The 17,032-nt window shown below is 37.2% G+C and overlaps 1 protein-coding gene and 1 long non-coding RNA gene across 3 annotated transcripts in view; one reads left to right on the plus strand and one right to left on the minus strand.

Moving 5' to 3' along the window:
- The window catches only part of LOC132059974 (uncharacterized), a 7,637-nt gene extending 6,180 nt beyond the window's left edge, over positions 1–1,457 (plus strand). Inside the window, exons 6-7 of one of the 2 annotated variants that reach the window (XR_009415836.1) lie at positions 805–872; positions 1,216–1,457. This is a non-coding gene — a long non-coding RNA (uncharacterized LOC132059974). The remainder of the gene's footprint in view (positions 1–804; positions 873–1,215) is intronic. The other variant, XR_009415835.1, reaches the window with a different exon arrangement.
- Positions 1,458–8,801: 7,344 nt separating this feature from the next.
- Positions 8,802–16,549, minus strand: LOC132059984 (V-type proton ATPase subunit E-like). The gene is made up of 6 exons (XM_059452829.1): positions 16,352–16,549; positions 12,038–12,138; positions 11,053–11,248; positions 10,229–10,422; positions 9,931–10,030; positions 8,802–9,146 (listed from the first exon to the last, which is right to left on the minus strand). The coding sequence occupies exons 1-6, from the start codon at positions 16,451–16,453 to the stop codon at positions 9,111–9,113; spliced, it is 729 nt and encodes a 242-aa protein (XP_059308812.1). The 5' UTR covers positions 16,454–16,549; the 3' UTR covers positions 8,802–9,110.
- Positions 16,550–17,032: the final 483 nt, after the last annotated feature.

Genomic DNA, 17,032 nt, shown 5'->3' on the forward strand with positions numbered 1-17,032 from the left:
GAATTTTGGGGGGATTCATTTAGGAAGAAGCAAAATAGTATAATATAATTTGCCAAGTGGTTACAATGGGTACAAGGCTCTCCTTCTTTTCCTCTTTAGTTTTGCTCTAAATGCGTTTAGTAGATTAAAATCAATGTGATGGAAAATAAAAGATTGACACTCAACAAAAACAAATCAATGGTAAAAATTTAATGATTGCTTATAATGAGCTAATTAAACATTAGCCTTCAACTAATGTTTCCTCTCAAGTATATTATTGAAACCTTATTTGTAATTTACAGAAACAAGAAGAATATTATACATATATGTAGAAACCCTACTGGCACTGTGTTGGAGCTCACTCTCATGGTATTAAAGTATCTTGTTCTGGAAGTTGTTGTAAGGAGAAAAGGGTGTTGTCATTTTTAAGTTTTTGCTTCTCTCTCTGCGTCTGTTATGTACCTTCTAAGCATCCGAATCTTGACCTTGTGTTGTTTTGGTTGCTGGAAATGTTTGTGAACTCAAATGTTTTCTCTTCTAACGTAACAAAATTGTCAAGATGATGAACTAGCTGTGAAACTGAATCCAATTATTTTACCTTTGATGGCTTCGATTAAGAGAAAACAGATAAGTGTCCAATGTTTGAATTTTTTTGAACTGGACAGAAATGCTACACAAGTATAACTATGCGACTCTTTATGTTGCATGCATTATCATTCATATTTATGATGAGCTTTGTTGGTGATATTCTATGGACTTCCTTGACATTTACCGGTTACAGATATTAATTTGGTGCCCATTCTTACTCAGTTCTTATATGTGCAGGATGATGAGCTAACAATATTGGATGTTCGCAAGTTTAAGCCTATTCAAAAGGCAAGTTCAATTACGAGGTATTCTATCCCCCAACTAAGTTTAAGCCCAAGTTACACAAAACTATTTAAACTTGTGATGTACAAGTTATAAGGCTTCGTGATTTGGTCCGTCTTCTAGCTTACTTGTGGCCACTTCCTTTATGTTGCAAGTGTTTTTAAAGTGAATCGGATTCACTTTTAAAGTGAAAAAGCGACATTCACCCATATTTGAAGAGCATCTCTAGGTTTAAGAGGAATTTGTTATTTATTCCTAACAACAAAGTTAGGAGGAAATTGTTAATCTGTATGTTTTTCTAACTGCTGATTGCTCAGCTACCCACAACAATTTTCTAATTCTAATGCTTGACTTTCTTTTTTCCAGTGGATACCCAGCTGAAATACGTGTTGTCAACCGCAACGGCTAAAATCCAGATTTCATGCAATTGTAACATAGTTCATACATAAGATGGTGGACCGCCTACATGATCATGAACAATCTCGCTGTTTTTGTCTTTCTAGCAGGTTCAACAATGTACTTCTATAACTTTGTTCCCCAAATGAATGTACATAGTATGAAGCATATCATGTTAATATTTAGTTTAATGACATTTGTTTATTTGGATAATTTCACTACACAATGGAACCACCATGAAATTACCTTCCCCAATGTTCAACCTCATTTGTACAACGATGTTGGTGAAATGCCCGTGCTATGCACGGGCACGGGCCATCTAGTATGTTTACAAGTAGGGATTATACATCCAAGACTATTAACTTTTTTGTTGTGATTTTTGGTTCACGTTTTTATATAAAATCATATATAAGGGCATTTTTATCACCACACAATTACTCAAGTGTTGGACCTTATTCGAGTAAACTCCAAACTTGTGCCTAATTTGATGTTTCAAATTTGGAAATTAACTTAAATTAGTGCATTGCACTTTCACCTTGTGGATTCAATCTCTCGTGAAAGCATCCAACGCCATGCATATATCTCCGATTAGAAGCGCTCGAAGGTTTTTAATTTATGAATTTTGAATCATAATTTTGTTTGCTAGTTGGTTCTGTATCGACTATTCTGCATCTTAAATAGTAATTTTTTTTTTTTTTTAACACAATACAAGATTAAACCAACATTACGAAGTTACGCAAACTAGTAATTATTACTACGATTCTGCCCTTGTTTCTGATCTACTTTATTATCAAAGAAATGTTGGAAATTAAAAGATTCTATTTATCAATACTATTGTCCATCTTCACCCACGCGATATTGTTGAATCGCGCTTTCTCTTTCCTCGATGAATTCAAGGCAAACTGAGACAAATTCCTTATGATATATGTATGTAGATGCAAACTGAGACAAATTCCTTATGATATATGTATGTAGATGCAGGGGCGAATTTAGTCATGGCCCAAGGTGTTCACCCGAACACCCTGGGCAAAAATATAAAGTGTATATCTACGGTAAATTTTCTGTGTTCATGTACATATATTAACTTTTGAACACCCTGAACAAATGCAAAAGGCTAGATCAAGTGGTCCAGTTGTTTTTCCGAACACCCTGAGTGAAAATTCCGAATCCGCCACTATGTAGATGCATGTCTAAGCAGCCAGGATGGCGCTAACTGTTAGAAAATTATTTAAATATAACTTACTAAAAATAAATGTTTTAAATGAGATGATGTGTCTATATAACTCTCTTTCTTGTCCAACTCTTTACACTTAAAAAAGAATAAATTGCTAGCTCTTGCTTTCTTAAAGAAGAATTACTCCACTCTGCGCTTAATTTGTAAATTTTAAAACTCGTAAAATTTACCGAAACTATTTGCATTTTATCCCATTGTTGACATTATTGAACTCAATAATGTCGATCAACTGATCTGTGAAGAAGTAGAAATGGACAGGTCAACTGATCAACAAAGTGAAGAAGAAGAAATGGACGAGTCAACTTCGACATTTCCTAAATCGTAGTGAAACACACATATGTTGGACTATGTAAGGAAACATTTGGACCGGATGAAGAAATACTTGGGCCAAATCATCACTCAAGCCCAAGTCCCACAAACACGTATTATGTTGTGGCCCAATTATCAAGCACGGCCCAAAACAAATACAACTCGGCACCACAATCGTCAACCATAATTAACAACATGACAAATAGTACTTTTGTACAGAGTTTGTTATTTTTCTAGCCAATAAGATTAGAGCAAGTGTTTTAGGAGATTTATTATTTTTCTGTACATACAATACTTGTATAAATATAGTACATCATCAATGAAACGAGAAGATAAGAAAAGTTTTCCCAAAATTACATCTTTTCTCTATTCATTTTCCAATATGGTATCGAGCTACGGTGAGATCCTAAATCTGGCGAAGCTTCATTTCTTCTTTCATTTTAATACTGACTTGAATGTATGTTCCTTCTTTTTCTCCCGACATTTTTTTTCTCCACATCAACACAAATGGTGAAAACACCACTCAAACACAAGAAACTCCTAACAATGGGTCCGTTGATTCGCGGTCCTATTCCTTTTCTTCATGCCTCGGATTCGCACCCGGCATGAATACGGTCAACTTCATCTTTGATGGTCATTGCTATGGTGGATGGAGGAGATCCGTATTCATTGGACTTGTTCATTGATGGAACAAAGAACAAGGCTGCGGGATAGATTCATTGATGGAACTCCGAAAGAAAACTAGTGCTCCTTCACAGTTCACAAAAAGGAACTTGTGGATTCAACACGAGGTGCATCGGACATAGCGACTTATTACACCAAAATAAAGAAGATGGGATGAACTAGATACCTTGTACACCGAGGAAAGTTGTTCTTGTGCTTGCTCTGTGAAGGAAAACAAAAAATATGAGAGGTTGATTCAATTTTTGATGGGTTTAAATGAGGTTTATGCACTTTTTTGTAAACGACATACTCATGATGTCTCCTTTACCAAATGTTAACACGGCTATTCTCTTCTCATTCAAGATGAGAAACAAAGAGGTTTATGCTTTAACCCGCATTTCCCGGGAGCAACATCTTAACTTTTCATGTGACTCGACGAAGTCTAGTGCGGAAATTTTTACCAACGGAAATGCAGTGCGGGGAAATTTCTATCGAGAATTCCAAAGGAAAGAACCAACTACAATAGCAATCTTTATTGCTCGTATTGTAAGAAAACGGGACACGCAATTGAAAAGTGCTACGGTGATAGGATACCCCGGATTTTAAGTTTACAAAGAGCTTGAAAGCACAAAATCTAATAGAGTTGCTAACGGTGTATCGACGGGTTTTCAACTTTGTGTTCTCGAGTCATGGACGGCGGATGTACGGACCACTACTTTCGAGGGCAAGCAACAAATATGCATCCGGTTTCACGAGCGATGGACGGCGGGGACAACATACGGGAGTGCGCAGCCTAGTATTGGAAATGGAGCTTTCTCCCGGGATCGGTATATGCGGTTGAATCAAATGTTTCGAGTGCACGACTTGGGCAAAGTGCGTTTCCTCCCAATGCGCCTTCGGATGTGCGAAGCAAATGTGATTGATATCTTTGGTATCTTTCAAAACAATCCTTTAGCATATTTTACTCATGCAAATTCGGGTGTTGGATTCTAGATTCGGGAGCCTCACGGCGATATGTCCTATGATCTGTTTTTCACTAACTTATCGGTTCTCGAGGTTCCTTTAACCATTAAATTACCTAACTCTTTCAACATCAAGGTGACTCACGAGATCTGTTTCTCTTTTTCCGACCTAGTGTTGAAGAATGTGCTATTTGTCCCCTCATTCAGAATAAACCTAATCTTAGTACATAAATTCGTGTTCAATTCATATGTACTCTAATGTTCTCTCCTACATGTTGTCTTTTACAGGGCCTTTCAATGAGGAAGCCTCTGGTTCTTGGTGAGGAAAGGAATGGGATCTACATGCTCAATTCTTCTAATTCTGTTCAATTTTTTTTTCAAGACAATACTAGCACCAATTCTAGCAAATCTATTTCCAGTTGTAATATCCCTAGTAGTTGTTTTTCTGTTCCTGTAAGAGATAAGGATGATGTAAGACTTTGGCATCAAAGGCTAGGCCATATGCCCTTTCTTTATGATGAGAAATCTTAGTTTCAATTTACCTAATCCTTCGATGATTACATTTGTGATGTTTGCCCTCTTTGCAAGACAATCTAGATTGCCTTTCACACAGAGTTCCATTAAAACCAAGAAAGTTTTTGAACTTATTCATATTGATACATGGGGACCCTATAAGGATCCTACCTATGATGGTTTTAGATACTTCTTAACTATTGTGGATGATTTTAGCAGGGGTACTTGGACTTACTTGTTAGCAACCAAGAGTAATGCTTTTCCCATGATAAAAAATTTTCTGGCCATGGTTGAAAGGCAGTTTAGTACCAAAGTAAAGTGTATTAGGTCAGACAATGCTCTAGAATTAGGTTCTGGCTCTATTTTATCTTCTTATTTTGCATCACTGAGGATTCAACATCAAACCTCTTATCTTGCCACCCCTCGACAAAATGGGATTGTTGAGAGGAAGCATAGGCATCTTCTTGAGACATCTAGGGCCTTACTTCATCAATCTAAAGTACCTATTTCCCTCTTGGGGAGCCCATTTTACTAAGCGCTACCTTTTTAATTAATAGATTTCCTTCAAGTGTTCTTAAGGGACGATCGCACTATCAAGTTTTGGTTGACCTCCATTACACATATCTCAAGTGTTTTGGTTGCCTATGCTTTGCTTCCACTTTGGCCCATAACAGGCCCAAATTTGCACCAAGGGCAGTACCATGTGTTTTCTTAGGTTATCCTTCAGGCAAGAAGGGTTACAAAGTAATGGATTTGCAAACCAAGAAATTGTTTATTTCCAGGGATATACAATTTTATGAGCAGGTTTATCCTTTTGCCTCTAGTGTTCCCTCACCTCCTATATTTTCTACCCAACCACCATTCCCTGAAGATATTTCACCCACTACTCTTCCTGCTCAACCAAATATTGAAATTACAGACCATTCTGTTCCTAATGCACCTCTAGTTGAGGAAATTTTGCCTATTCTTTGATCAGGATGTTAATACTCTTAATCCTCCTCCCATTCTGCACGAAGAACACGGAGGACTCGCCAGGCACCTTTACTTGGATGACTATGTATGTGATTGTTTATCTTACAAATCTTCTTCTTTGCATGTTTCACCACTCTATTCGACCACCGGTTTTCCTTTTTACTTGCTTTATCTATCAATAACCGAATGTGTTGAACTGCATTTCAACAATTCAAGAACCAAACGATTTTACTATGATGCACCCCGGTTGGAAAAAGGCAATGGAATCTGAGTTTCAGGCTTTAGAACAAAATAAGACTTGGGACATCACTGTTTTGCCTAGTGGAAAGAAGGCTTTACCTTGTAAGTGGGTGTACAAGGTAAAACACAAATCTGATGGTACTATAGAGCGACTCAAAGCAAGACTTGTTGTGAGGGGGGACATACAGAGGGAAGGCATAGACTTTAATGAAACTTATTCACCAGTTGTTAAAATGACAACAATTAGGTGTTTGCTTGCTGTTGCTATAAAGAAAAATTGGCCCATTTCACAGTTGGATGTCAATAATGCCTTCTTGCATGGGGATTTGCAAGAAGAAGTCTATATGAAGTTTCCACCTGGAATGGAACCTTCCAGTCCTAACTCTTTGGTATGCAAGTTGAAGAAATCTTTATATGGTCTGAGGCAAGCCTCAAGACAGTGGTATGCTAGACTTGGGGCAGCTTTAAACTTTAAAGGTTTTGTTTCTTCCTTAAATGACTACTCACTGTTTTTTAAACATCAAGGTAAGTCTATTTCCATAGTGGCAGTCTATGTGGATGACATATTGCTTACTGGAAATGATTCGCCAGGTTATCCCGTACGAAAGAATTTTTACATAATGAATTTCAAATCGAGGATCTTGGGAATTACATTATTTCTTGGGATTAGAAGTTATTCGGAACCACGAGGATTGATGGTGAATCAAAGGAAATTTACCATGGATCAATTTGGAATTTAGCTGTGATCATTTGCCTCTTGTCTCGTCCTCGGCTAGATCCTACTCAAAGATTATCGGCCGACGGGTGATTTACTTAAGGATCCTCATATATAGACGACTCGTAGGAAAGTTGAATTATTTGACACATACCGGACAGTCTGTCATTTGTTGTGTAAGCATCTCTCCGATTTATGCGGAATCCTCGATTACCACATTTTGATCTTGCCTCTTCGCGTGGTACGATATCTTCGCATCTCTGGTCTTGGTCTATTCATGAATGCTTCTCCTACATGTCCATTCTCGCATTTTGCGATGCGGGCCCGGGCTACGTGTCATGACACCGGACGGCACATAAGTGGTTATTTCATCGGTGTGGGAGGATCCCCTATTTCATGGAAATCAAACAAACAAGCATCAGTATCCCTATCTTCCGCAGAGGCAGAATACAGATCTATGCGACGACTCGTTGCAGAACTTACCTGGTTGAATCGTCTTTTGGGGGATTTGTCGGTGCCACCTCTTCCGATTCAGATCCACTCGACGACGAACCACTGCACGTAGCTCGGAATCCGTTTTCACGAACGTACAAAGCATGTCGATCTTGACTGCCACTTCGTACGGCAACAATTTCTTCTTTGGGTTGATTTCCCTGAATTTTGTGCCCTCTTCATCTCAGATCGCCGACATTTTCCTGCAAATCTCTTTCAGGTCCTTCCCATCATTCGGTACTTCGCAAGTTGGGAGTGTCTCCCCTACCCTCCAACTTGAGGGGGGGTGTTGACATTATTGAACTCAATAATGTCGATCGTGATACGCGAAGAAGTAGAAATGGACGAGTCAATGATCAACAAAGTGAAGAAGAAGAAATGGACGGTCAACTTCGATATTTCCTAAATACGTGAAACACACATATGTTGGACTATGTAGGAAACATTTGGACCGGATGAAGAAATACTTGGGCCAAATCATCACTCGAAGCCCAAGTCCCACAAACTGATTATGTTGCTTCTTTCTAATTATCAAGCATGACATTAAAACAAATACAACTCGGCCAAATGTTGTCAACCATAATTAACAACATGACAAATAGTACTTTTGTACGAGTTTGTTATTTTTCTAGCCAATAAGATTAGAGCAAGTGTTTTAGGAGATTTATTATTTTTACATACAATACTTGTATAAATATAGTACATCATCAATGAAACAGAAGATAAGAAAAGTTTCCCAAAATTCTGTATCTTTTTCTCTATTCATTTTCCAATACCCATAGTAGTCTCGTAAAGAAGAGGGGGCATACATCTCTTTAAAGGGGCCGTTTGGTATGTGGACTAAGTTATTCCGGAATTATAGTCCTAGGATTATAATCCCTGGACTAATTTATTCCAGTTGGAATGTGGGATAAAATAATACCAACCTTGATAGGATATCCAAAATTAAATTTGGAATAAATTTATATCTTGTTTGGGTCGAAGGTATCAATTTATCCCAATTTATCTCAGCTGGAGGTGATATAAAATAATACAAATCTTGATGAGATGAGATGGGATATCTAAAATTAAGTTTGGTATAAATTTTATACCTTGATTAGTTGAAGGTATAAATTTATCGATAAACAAGGTGTACAATTTTATCGATTGTACAATTTATCCCAACTACCCCAGTGATATCACATATCCTGCAAAAACAGTAGCCTTAGGTGATTTTCAACGTATTTCAACACTACGTCGGAATAGAGTATGCTTCATTTATATCAAGAGTACCGAAATATTTACACCATCAAGTTTTAACAAGTTACTCAAAGTTTTAAGTATTGGTAAATGTATGAACCAACTAAAAGTCGGTAATATAAAAATCTGATAACTAATTGCTCAGACTTGACATTATACTGAAGGTATAAAAGATTTTGACACCATTCAGATTTTATTCATTTAGTACACGGGAATATTACTCGCAATAATTTTATGTCCAACCGATAAATCAAGCAACTTACATTTATTTCCAAACTGCAAAAAATGCCCAGACCCAATGCTAGAGTACAGAATTAAGTATATCACTTAACACGAATTTGTTGCAATGCCCCAACGAAATAATCACAAGAAAACATGACAGCTTCAATAATGCAAACAAGTCTTTCAGACAAAACGAAGTAGAGGACACAAGCAGAGCCATGATGATTTGAACAGTCGTTCGCCAATTCAGAATCCACAGAGCGATGACCGGAGAGTGATAAATACAGGGAAAGGTTCCAGCCCCTCAAGCAGTAACCTGACCGAATAGGCACTTGCGGATCTGCAAGATTCAGGACAACAGCCATTAAAATTAACAAATAATTAAGCAGAGATAATAATGTCAAAGAAACTGATGGAAGAAGCACACTCGTTCAATGTACAAACACAAGGACGGACCTCTAAAACAATCTCTCACAACCACCCCCCTTCCCCGCCTCGAGAAAAATGGAGCATACTCGTTCAGTGTACAAAAAAGAAGGAAAAGCTCTAAGGCATTATCGTACAACCCCACAAACCCGAAAAGGGGGGAAATCTGGAAGTTCATCTCGGTGTCCTCCCATCCGTTCTAAGGACTAAATATTCATCTTATTTTACAGGTTAGTATTATCTGTTATTCATTTGTTTCCTTCGCTTCACCCTCCCTTCAAAACCTTCATTCAATCCGTACTTGATAATAATATCTAGGAATTAGGAAACAACTACCCACCCTAGACCCAGATAACGGAATTTAGCGGACGAAAATGATAAGGAGATGACAGTGCAAATTTTAAACCACATAGCTAAGAGGGACAACATGTCAATGAATTGAGCTGCAAGAAGCTATTCCATAGAGATCAATCATGAATCAGAAACGGTAAACATCTAACACGTATATCAAATTAAACAATGAACAATTTAAGAGACTTTGTAACTCATCTGAATGAAATTTTAAATAACGAGGGATATATAGACAGCTAAAACTCGAGCAGTAGATCACGTACAATGGAGGAATGAAGATCAAAAGAATTGGCAAGACCAGACCACAGAAACCTGAGAAGTATGAAGGAAAGGGCAGAAGAAAGTACCTCTGGTAGTTTTTTACGGAACACAACTTCCAATCTGGCATCAAGAGTGTTTTCACACACAATTTTCCCATCTCTTGAAGCCATCACCACTCCTCCAGAGCTGTGGGGATAAAGAGAGAGAAGTTAGTAAGAGGATCTACATGATTTTTCAGAAAGCTAATTTCTCCCAAAAGCAGTAACACACAAAACAGGAGAAAGAAAGGAATCCGACCAACAGATATCACAACCTGAATTAAAAACGACGGGCTGTACTTTCAGGTTTCCTCATGAAAGTAAAGTTGTAACCAGAGTAGCTTACCAAGAAGGACCATGCATATTATGGTGTGATGGAGCCGGAGGAAGGTGGATGTCATCAACTATGATCTCAGGTGGGTGGACGTTTGCCTTCTCTGCGTATTCTTCCTTCACTGCATCCAATACATGTTTAACCAGGTGTTCGTCATGCTTCCGACAACGCAGCAGGACACAAGGCTCTTTAAGCCTAAGCAAACTCTGCAACAGAAAGAGTTGGTTTCAAATCATGCCTAAAGACTAAGCAATAATAAGTTCAGCACGCCATCCAGACACCATGAACAGTTGAGCCAATTACGGGTCAGAAACAACATAAGACTATAACATAGCTGTTAATCATTGTATTGCCTTTGGTCGTACCACTCTAGACATTTAAATACTTGCAAAGAAGAAACTGCAAGCTTCATATTACCATGAGAGTAAGTGCTACAATTTCAGATTCTGTGTTAGTCAAGCCTCAATTTTAGAAGGATCCAGCTTGAAGGTAAGGTTCCTTGTCATGCTATCCAATTATTTTTTGGTATCTAAAACTACAACATGACTCTAGTAGTCTTAGACTTAATATTTTAAGATCCAGTCGGAACTTGAAGCAAAACATATTCACAATTTTCAAGTTCTCATGCCATTGTAAAATACAGTAAATGCCATAGAAACCAAATAAGGATTCATAATCTATCACCTCTCAACAGATGACTATATTGGTCAACTACAAATATTATATCTTCCATATAACATTCCTGCCCAGTTTCTAAGATCTCATAGTTTAATTCGTGAAGTCCCGAAAAAAGAAAAAAAGAGAGAGAAAATGGTGTAGATTTACTTCCATCATACCTGAACAATAAGATCATGCAACAGCTTCTTATAAAAGTCTTGGTGGTGATGAGGAAGGATAGCCTCTACAAGGTTGTGGTGATGCTGGCCAACTTGTAAGAGCTCCTTCGCTGTTGCCTCCTTCATGGTGTTAACCAAGTCATCCTGAGCTTGAAGAACTTTGAGCCTAGAGGCATTGAGTTGCATGGAGTACTCACTGCAAGAAATATATCAAAAAGAAACTTTAAAGACCATGTCGCCCGATTGCAGTTCAAATTAGATAAGCTGAACCACAGACTACAGAGAATGCTATTTTCGCAAAACAATAGCAATTCAAAATTAAACTTCAGACCTAGTTCAACATGATCTGGCTTGCTACAGTCTATAAAAAGAGAACATCGTAAGGAAATCAACATCAGACCAAATCTAACCATGTGGCTTGTTCCAAAAAGAACTATATTCGAACTAGCAAGAATACTAAAAAAAGGTACTACTGGTAGCAAAGTACAACAGTAGAATATTGCAAAGCACAAAAGCTCCAGAAGATGCCATTAGTAAGCTTTTTTTCTTTTTATTACAGTAAGATTTATACACAATTCTTTTACTTCAGAAATACCCAGCAAAACCGACAACTGAAAAACTACATCCATGATGTTCCAGACCTAGCATGCAGCAACACAAGAAGAAATCTGGAGCTACCAAAGAGAAAAAGGTATTCTCAAACTGAAACATGAAAACTCAACTCATACATCTAAGACACCAAATAAAAACAAACATTTTCATCCAAAATCAAGTGATTGCTATTGCAGTGACAGTACTACCTAATATCTTCCATGCACAGTTAAAGCACAACAGCCATTTTGATGGCTAACATGAGATCAAATTGAAGCATTTGTCGAGCAATATGAATTCCCAAGCATAAAATCGAACAACTTCTCTTCAAGCCAATTTTACCTAAAACACAATAATAACACAAGCACAAAACAAATCAAATAAGGAAAATTACATTTTCTTGCGAACGTCCACTTGTTTCTCTTTGCGCTCATACTCTTGTTTGATCTTCTTCTTCTCTGCTTCCACTAGCTGTAACTTCTCGATGTTGAATTCCTAAGAAACAATCACATCCACTGTATGTCAGTGACTTTAGACCCCGCTATTTTCAGCTCAAACTATATTTCAATTCCAACTATATGTACACACACACACACACACAGATATTATATATATATATATATACACACTAGCAGCAGTGGAGGATGTAGCATATAATCAATGTGTTCTACTGATCCCAATATTTTTGACATGAAATATAGATGTAAATGTAAAAAATTACTTTTAAATTAAACTAATGTTTGAACATTTCAAAAATAAAATGGTTTTATTTTTTAAAAACTTAAAGGTAGAATTCGTCAAATTTATATCCTAAATCCACCTCTTCGTAATAGCGCATGCATCTTTTTGAAATTCTAGATTCGCAGTTCATTGAAATGTTTTCCCTTTTAATAAATTTACATGACGAGAATCTGAATTGACCGGGACGTAAAAAACGTATATCGGACAACGAAAAGAGAAAAGCTTACGTACATGAAGTCACAGCCTCGTGCATTTTTTAATATCACAAAGTCCGATAGATTTACACAACACATTCATCCCACTTAACCTATATATTAACGTCCCCATATATTTGCATAATGAATTCAGAACTTTTTTGACAAATACACATTTAGAACTTTTTAATGAGTGCAGTGCTCTTCACACATACTGATTTTAATTTTTGGATCCTTCTATGACTCCAAACCACACGAGATGCAGAAACGATTAAATTGAATTCAACATCTCGTTGTTCAATTCCTAAGAAACAACCACATCCACATTCCACTGTACATCATTTCTCTAAGTACCTAAAAAGAAACTTCAAAAATAGGCAGATCCAACTATGTGTCAATCACTTTAGCCGCGCCCCTACTTTCAGCTCAAACTATATATAAATAACTAAAACTTTTCAACTCCAATTATATACAAAAAAGTTGAAACTTTTCCAGAAAGTACACATTTGAAGCTTTTTACACTCGAACAATATATATAATTCAAATTTTTTGAAAATTACATATATATTTACAGTTAATATCACAAACAATAGTGACTGCAGTGCTATTCACATTCCCTGGTTTTAAATTTTTGATCCAACACTGACTCCAAACAATGCTAGATGCAGAACATAGAGAGTCAAAACTTTATGAAAGTACACATTTAAAACTCCTTAAACTGTAATCACATATATAATTCAAATTTTTCGAGAAGTACATATATTTTTACACTTACTATTACATATTAATAGTGACTTCAGAGCTATTCACACTTGCCGATTTTAAATTTTGGATCTGCCTATGAATCGGAATCACGAGAGATGCAGAAACAGATAGTCAAAACATTTTGAAAAGTACACATTTAGAACTTTTTAGAGAAGTACATATATCGTTACACTTATTATACAACAACAACAACCCAGTGAAATCCCACAACGTGGGGTCTGGGGAGTGTAGAGTGTACGCAGACCTTACTCCTACCAAGGTAGGACGGCTGTTTCTGAAAGACCCTCGGCTCAATAAAAGCATAAAAAGAGGTCAGATAAGGCTAAGAGATTCAAAGCGATATGGAAATGAAATAACGCAAGCGACACGGATAACATAGGATAATCAAAGCACAGAAAAATAATAATAATAGCGAGAAATAACAAGAAATTATATATATATATAAGGAAGGATAACAAGACTATCTATTAGCCTTCTACCCTAATCTGGGTCCTCCATACCCGCCTATCTAAGGTCATGTCCTCGGTAAGAGAAACGATGTCGTGTCTAATTACCTCTCCCAATACTTCGCCTACCCTTCTTCGAAACCATCCATGACAACCTCTCACACCTCCGGGGCATCGTGTCTCTCTTCTTCACATGCCCAAACCATCTCAATCTCGCTTCTTCTTATCTTCCACCGAGGCCACTCCCACCTTGTCCCGAATATCCTCATTCCTAATCTGTCACTCCTGTGTACACACATCCATCTCAACATTCTTCTTGACAACTTTCATCTTTTGAACGTGAGAGATCTTAGCGCGGCCAACACCACGCCCATACAACATTCGGTTTGCCTAACCACCACTTAACTTGCCCTTAAGGCACCCTTTGTCACATAACTCTCCGGAAGCAAGCCTCATTTCATCCGCCCCACGATGTGTGACATCATCGTCAATCTCCCCGCCCCGCCTTGCATAATCGACCCAAGATACTTGAAACTACTTTTCTTCTCGATGGCACGGGTACCAAGCCTCGGCTTCCAAGCCAAACCTCCGAGCTTGAACGCACTATAAGTAGTCTCGTCTACTCGCCTTAAACCCTTTGACTCGAGTATGTCTCCACCCCTCCACTAGCGTTAACTCCGCTACGAGTCTCTCGTCGATCGTGACTATGTCATCCGCGAAAAGCATACACCATGGCACCTCCCGAATTTGCCGCGTCAATCCATCCATCACCAAGTCAAATAAAAACGGACGTGATCTTACGCAACCCCATCACAACCGGAAAGTGCTCGAGTCTCCTCCTATTTGTCCTTCCACCGGTTTGGCTCCTCTATATATCACATATAATAATGACTTGGCTTATTCCGATTTTAAATTTTGGATCGCTTTATGAATTGGAACTAGGTGAGATGTAGAAACAATTAATTGAATTGACTTCTTTCGTTGAAATAATGTTGCGATGGATGTGTGGGCACTAGGAGCGATAGGATTAGGTCACTTGAGACATTTTCAACCGAGATGGTGGGCATGTGATGCGTGAGCGAGAGACGCAAATTAAATGGATGGCCTACGTAGATGACATGACGCATACTTACCCATGAGAGTTTCTTCTCCTTGATTTCTCCGAGTATATGTTGGTTTATCATGCTTATTTACTTTCATTGTTTTCATTTTCATAATTGCTTTGAATTGCTCGTATCTAACCTTTTCCTATGCTTTTTCGAGCCGAGGGTCTTCCGGAAATGCCTCTCCTATAAGGTGTGGTAAGGTCCGCAGACATTTCCCCGAGACTTAATGTTGTGGGATTCACTGGGTATGTTGTTGTTGATGTTCAACCAGATCCAACTATTTTTCAGTGAAATTAGAAGCACCGTTACTTTTAGCTCAAACTATATACTCCCTCTGTTTCAATTTATGTGAACCTATTACTATTTGGGGAGTCTACGAGGTGGTTTTTTGACCACGTTTTCCTTACGTTTTTTCTATATTATTTGAATTATAAATTATCATAACTTATAGAACTTTTATGTAGTTTCTATATATATAAATTTTACTTTAATAAACTTGAAAAATCTATGTCAAAATTTAAGGTCAAAGTTATCTGCTTTAACCATGGTAACCCGAAAAGGTTCACATAAATTGAAACACAAGGAGTATATAATAAAACTTTTCAACTCCAACTATATTAAAAAAAGTCCAAACTTTTCCTAAAAGTACACATTTAAAGCTTTTTACACTCGACATATATAATTCAAAAAATTTCGAAAAAGTATATTACATTTACTATCACATATAACAGTAACTGCAGCACTATTCACACTCGCGACTTTAAATTTTGGATCCACCTCAATATAGATAATCAAAACTTTTCGAAAAGTACACATTTAAAAACTTTTTAGACTCGAATCACATAAATAATTGGAAATTCTAAAAGCACCTATATATTTACATTTCGGCATAATACATAAATAGGCCCTCAAACTTGGCCTCAGCTGGCAATTGTGCCCTTCAATTTTAGGTGTGTGCAAATAGGCACCTCAACTTGTATAAAGTTGAACAAGTAAACACGAATGCTGACGTGGCACCTTCAATATTTATGTGCCACGTCAGCATTCGTGTTTACTTGTTCAACTTTATACAAGTTGAGGTGCCTATTTGCACACACCTAAAGTTGAAGGGCACACTTGCCAGCTGAGGCCAAATTTGAGGGCATGTTTATGTATTATGCCTTACAATTATTATCACAAAAATTAGTGACTATTCACACTCGCAACTTTAAATTTAGGATCCGTCTATGAATCAGAACAATGCTAGATGCACAAATAATTAAATTGTATTCAAATGATCTATATAACAAAAATTTAAACACATTCGAACTACATATATAACTCAAAATCTTCGAGAAGTACCTATATATTTACATTTATTATCACAAAAATAGCACAATGTTCAATGCAGAAATAATAATTAAATTGAATTCTGTTTAATTTGTATAACAAATATATATATATATATAGTGCTTACTTCTTCAGCAGAAACTGAAATCTCATTGGCTTTTTCTTCAGCTTCCTGACGGATAAATCTGACCATTTGTTGGATCTGCTTTGAGACATCTGTGTCGTTCATTTTGGCGGATCTAAAATCGGGTCAACCTAGGATCCGATTAAGGCAATTTCGGGTTTGATGAAGAAGACAGGTAAGAGTTGAGTTGACAGTTCACGAAATTTGTAGATGAATCATATGTCCGATCTATCTACATTTTACCCCCGTGTTTAATTAGAAATTGTTGGATCCAACCCCGAAGTTTTCTAAGTATCATTTAGGTACATTTTCAACTTGTCTTTTTAAATTGGCCTACTTTACTTCTGTGAGAAAATTTAATGTTATTATACCTAGAATTGCCAATATGCCAAAATATTTGTCCCCAACTCCACATAAGTGTAACACGTGTAGTACACGTGTAGTATTTTACCCCTATCGTTATACTATCGTTCAAATATCATTTCTCCTCACTAAATTTGTCCAGTGGATGTTAATCTTATGTAGTAATCACATTTGATGAGGTGAATGCCACGCAAGACGCCACCTAAGACTTTATAACCCAATTTACCCCTCCCCTCTATTTGTTTTTCCATTACTTAAATTTCCTTCTCCTTCACTACCATTACTGCCGCCTTGATTTATGAATTTTCCATATCAGTTCTT

The sequence above is a fragment of the Lycium ferocissimum genome, chromosome 1 (genome assembly GCF_029784015.1).
Source record: "Lycium ferocissimum isolate CSIRO_LF1 chromosome 1, AGI_CSIRO_Lferr_CH_V1, whole genome shotgun sequence".
Taxonomy (NCBI): Eukaryota; Viridiplantae; Streptophyta; class Magnoliopsida; order Solanales; family Solanaceae; genus Lycium; species Lycium ferocissimum.

What these genes read in the sequence shown, in the direction of transcription:
- LOC132059984 (XM_059452829.1), bottom strand. Translation starts at nt 16,453, where the DNA reads ATGAACGACACAGATGTCTCAAAGCAGATCCAACAAATGGTCAGATTT. An exon ending in TTTCAGTTTCTGCTGAAGAA is followed by an intron (nt 12,139 to 16,351) that starts GTAAGCACTATA and finishes ATTGTTTCTTAG; the next exon opens with GAATTCAACATCGAGAAGTT. An exon ending in TGCATGATCTTATTGTTCAG is followed by an intron (nt 10,423 to 11,052) that starts GTATGATGGAAG and finishes TTTCTGTTGCAG; the next exon opens with AGTTTGCTTAGGCTTAAAGA.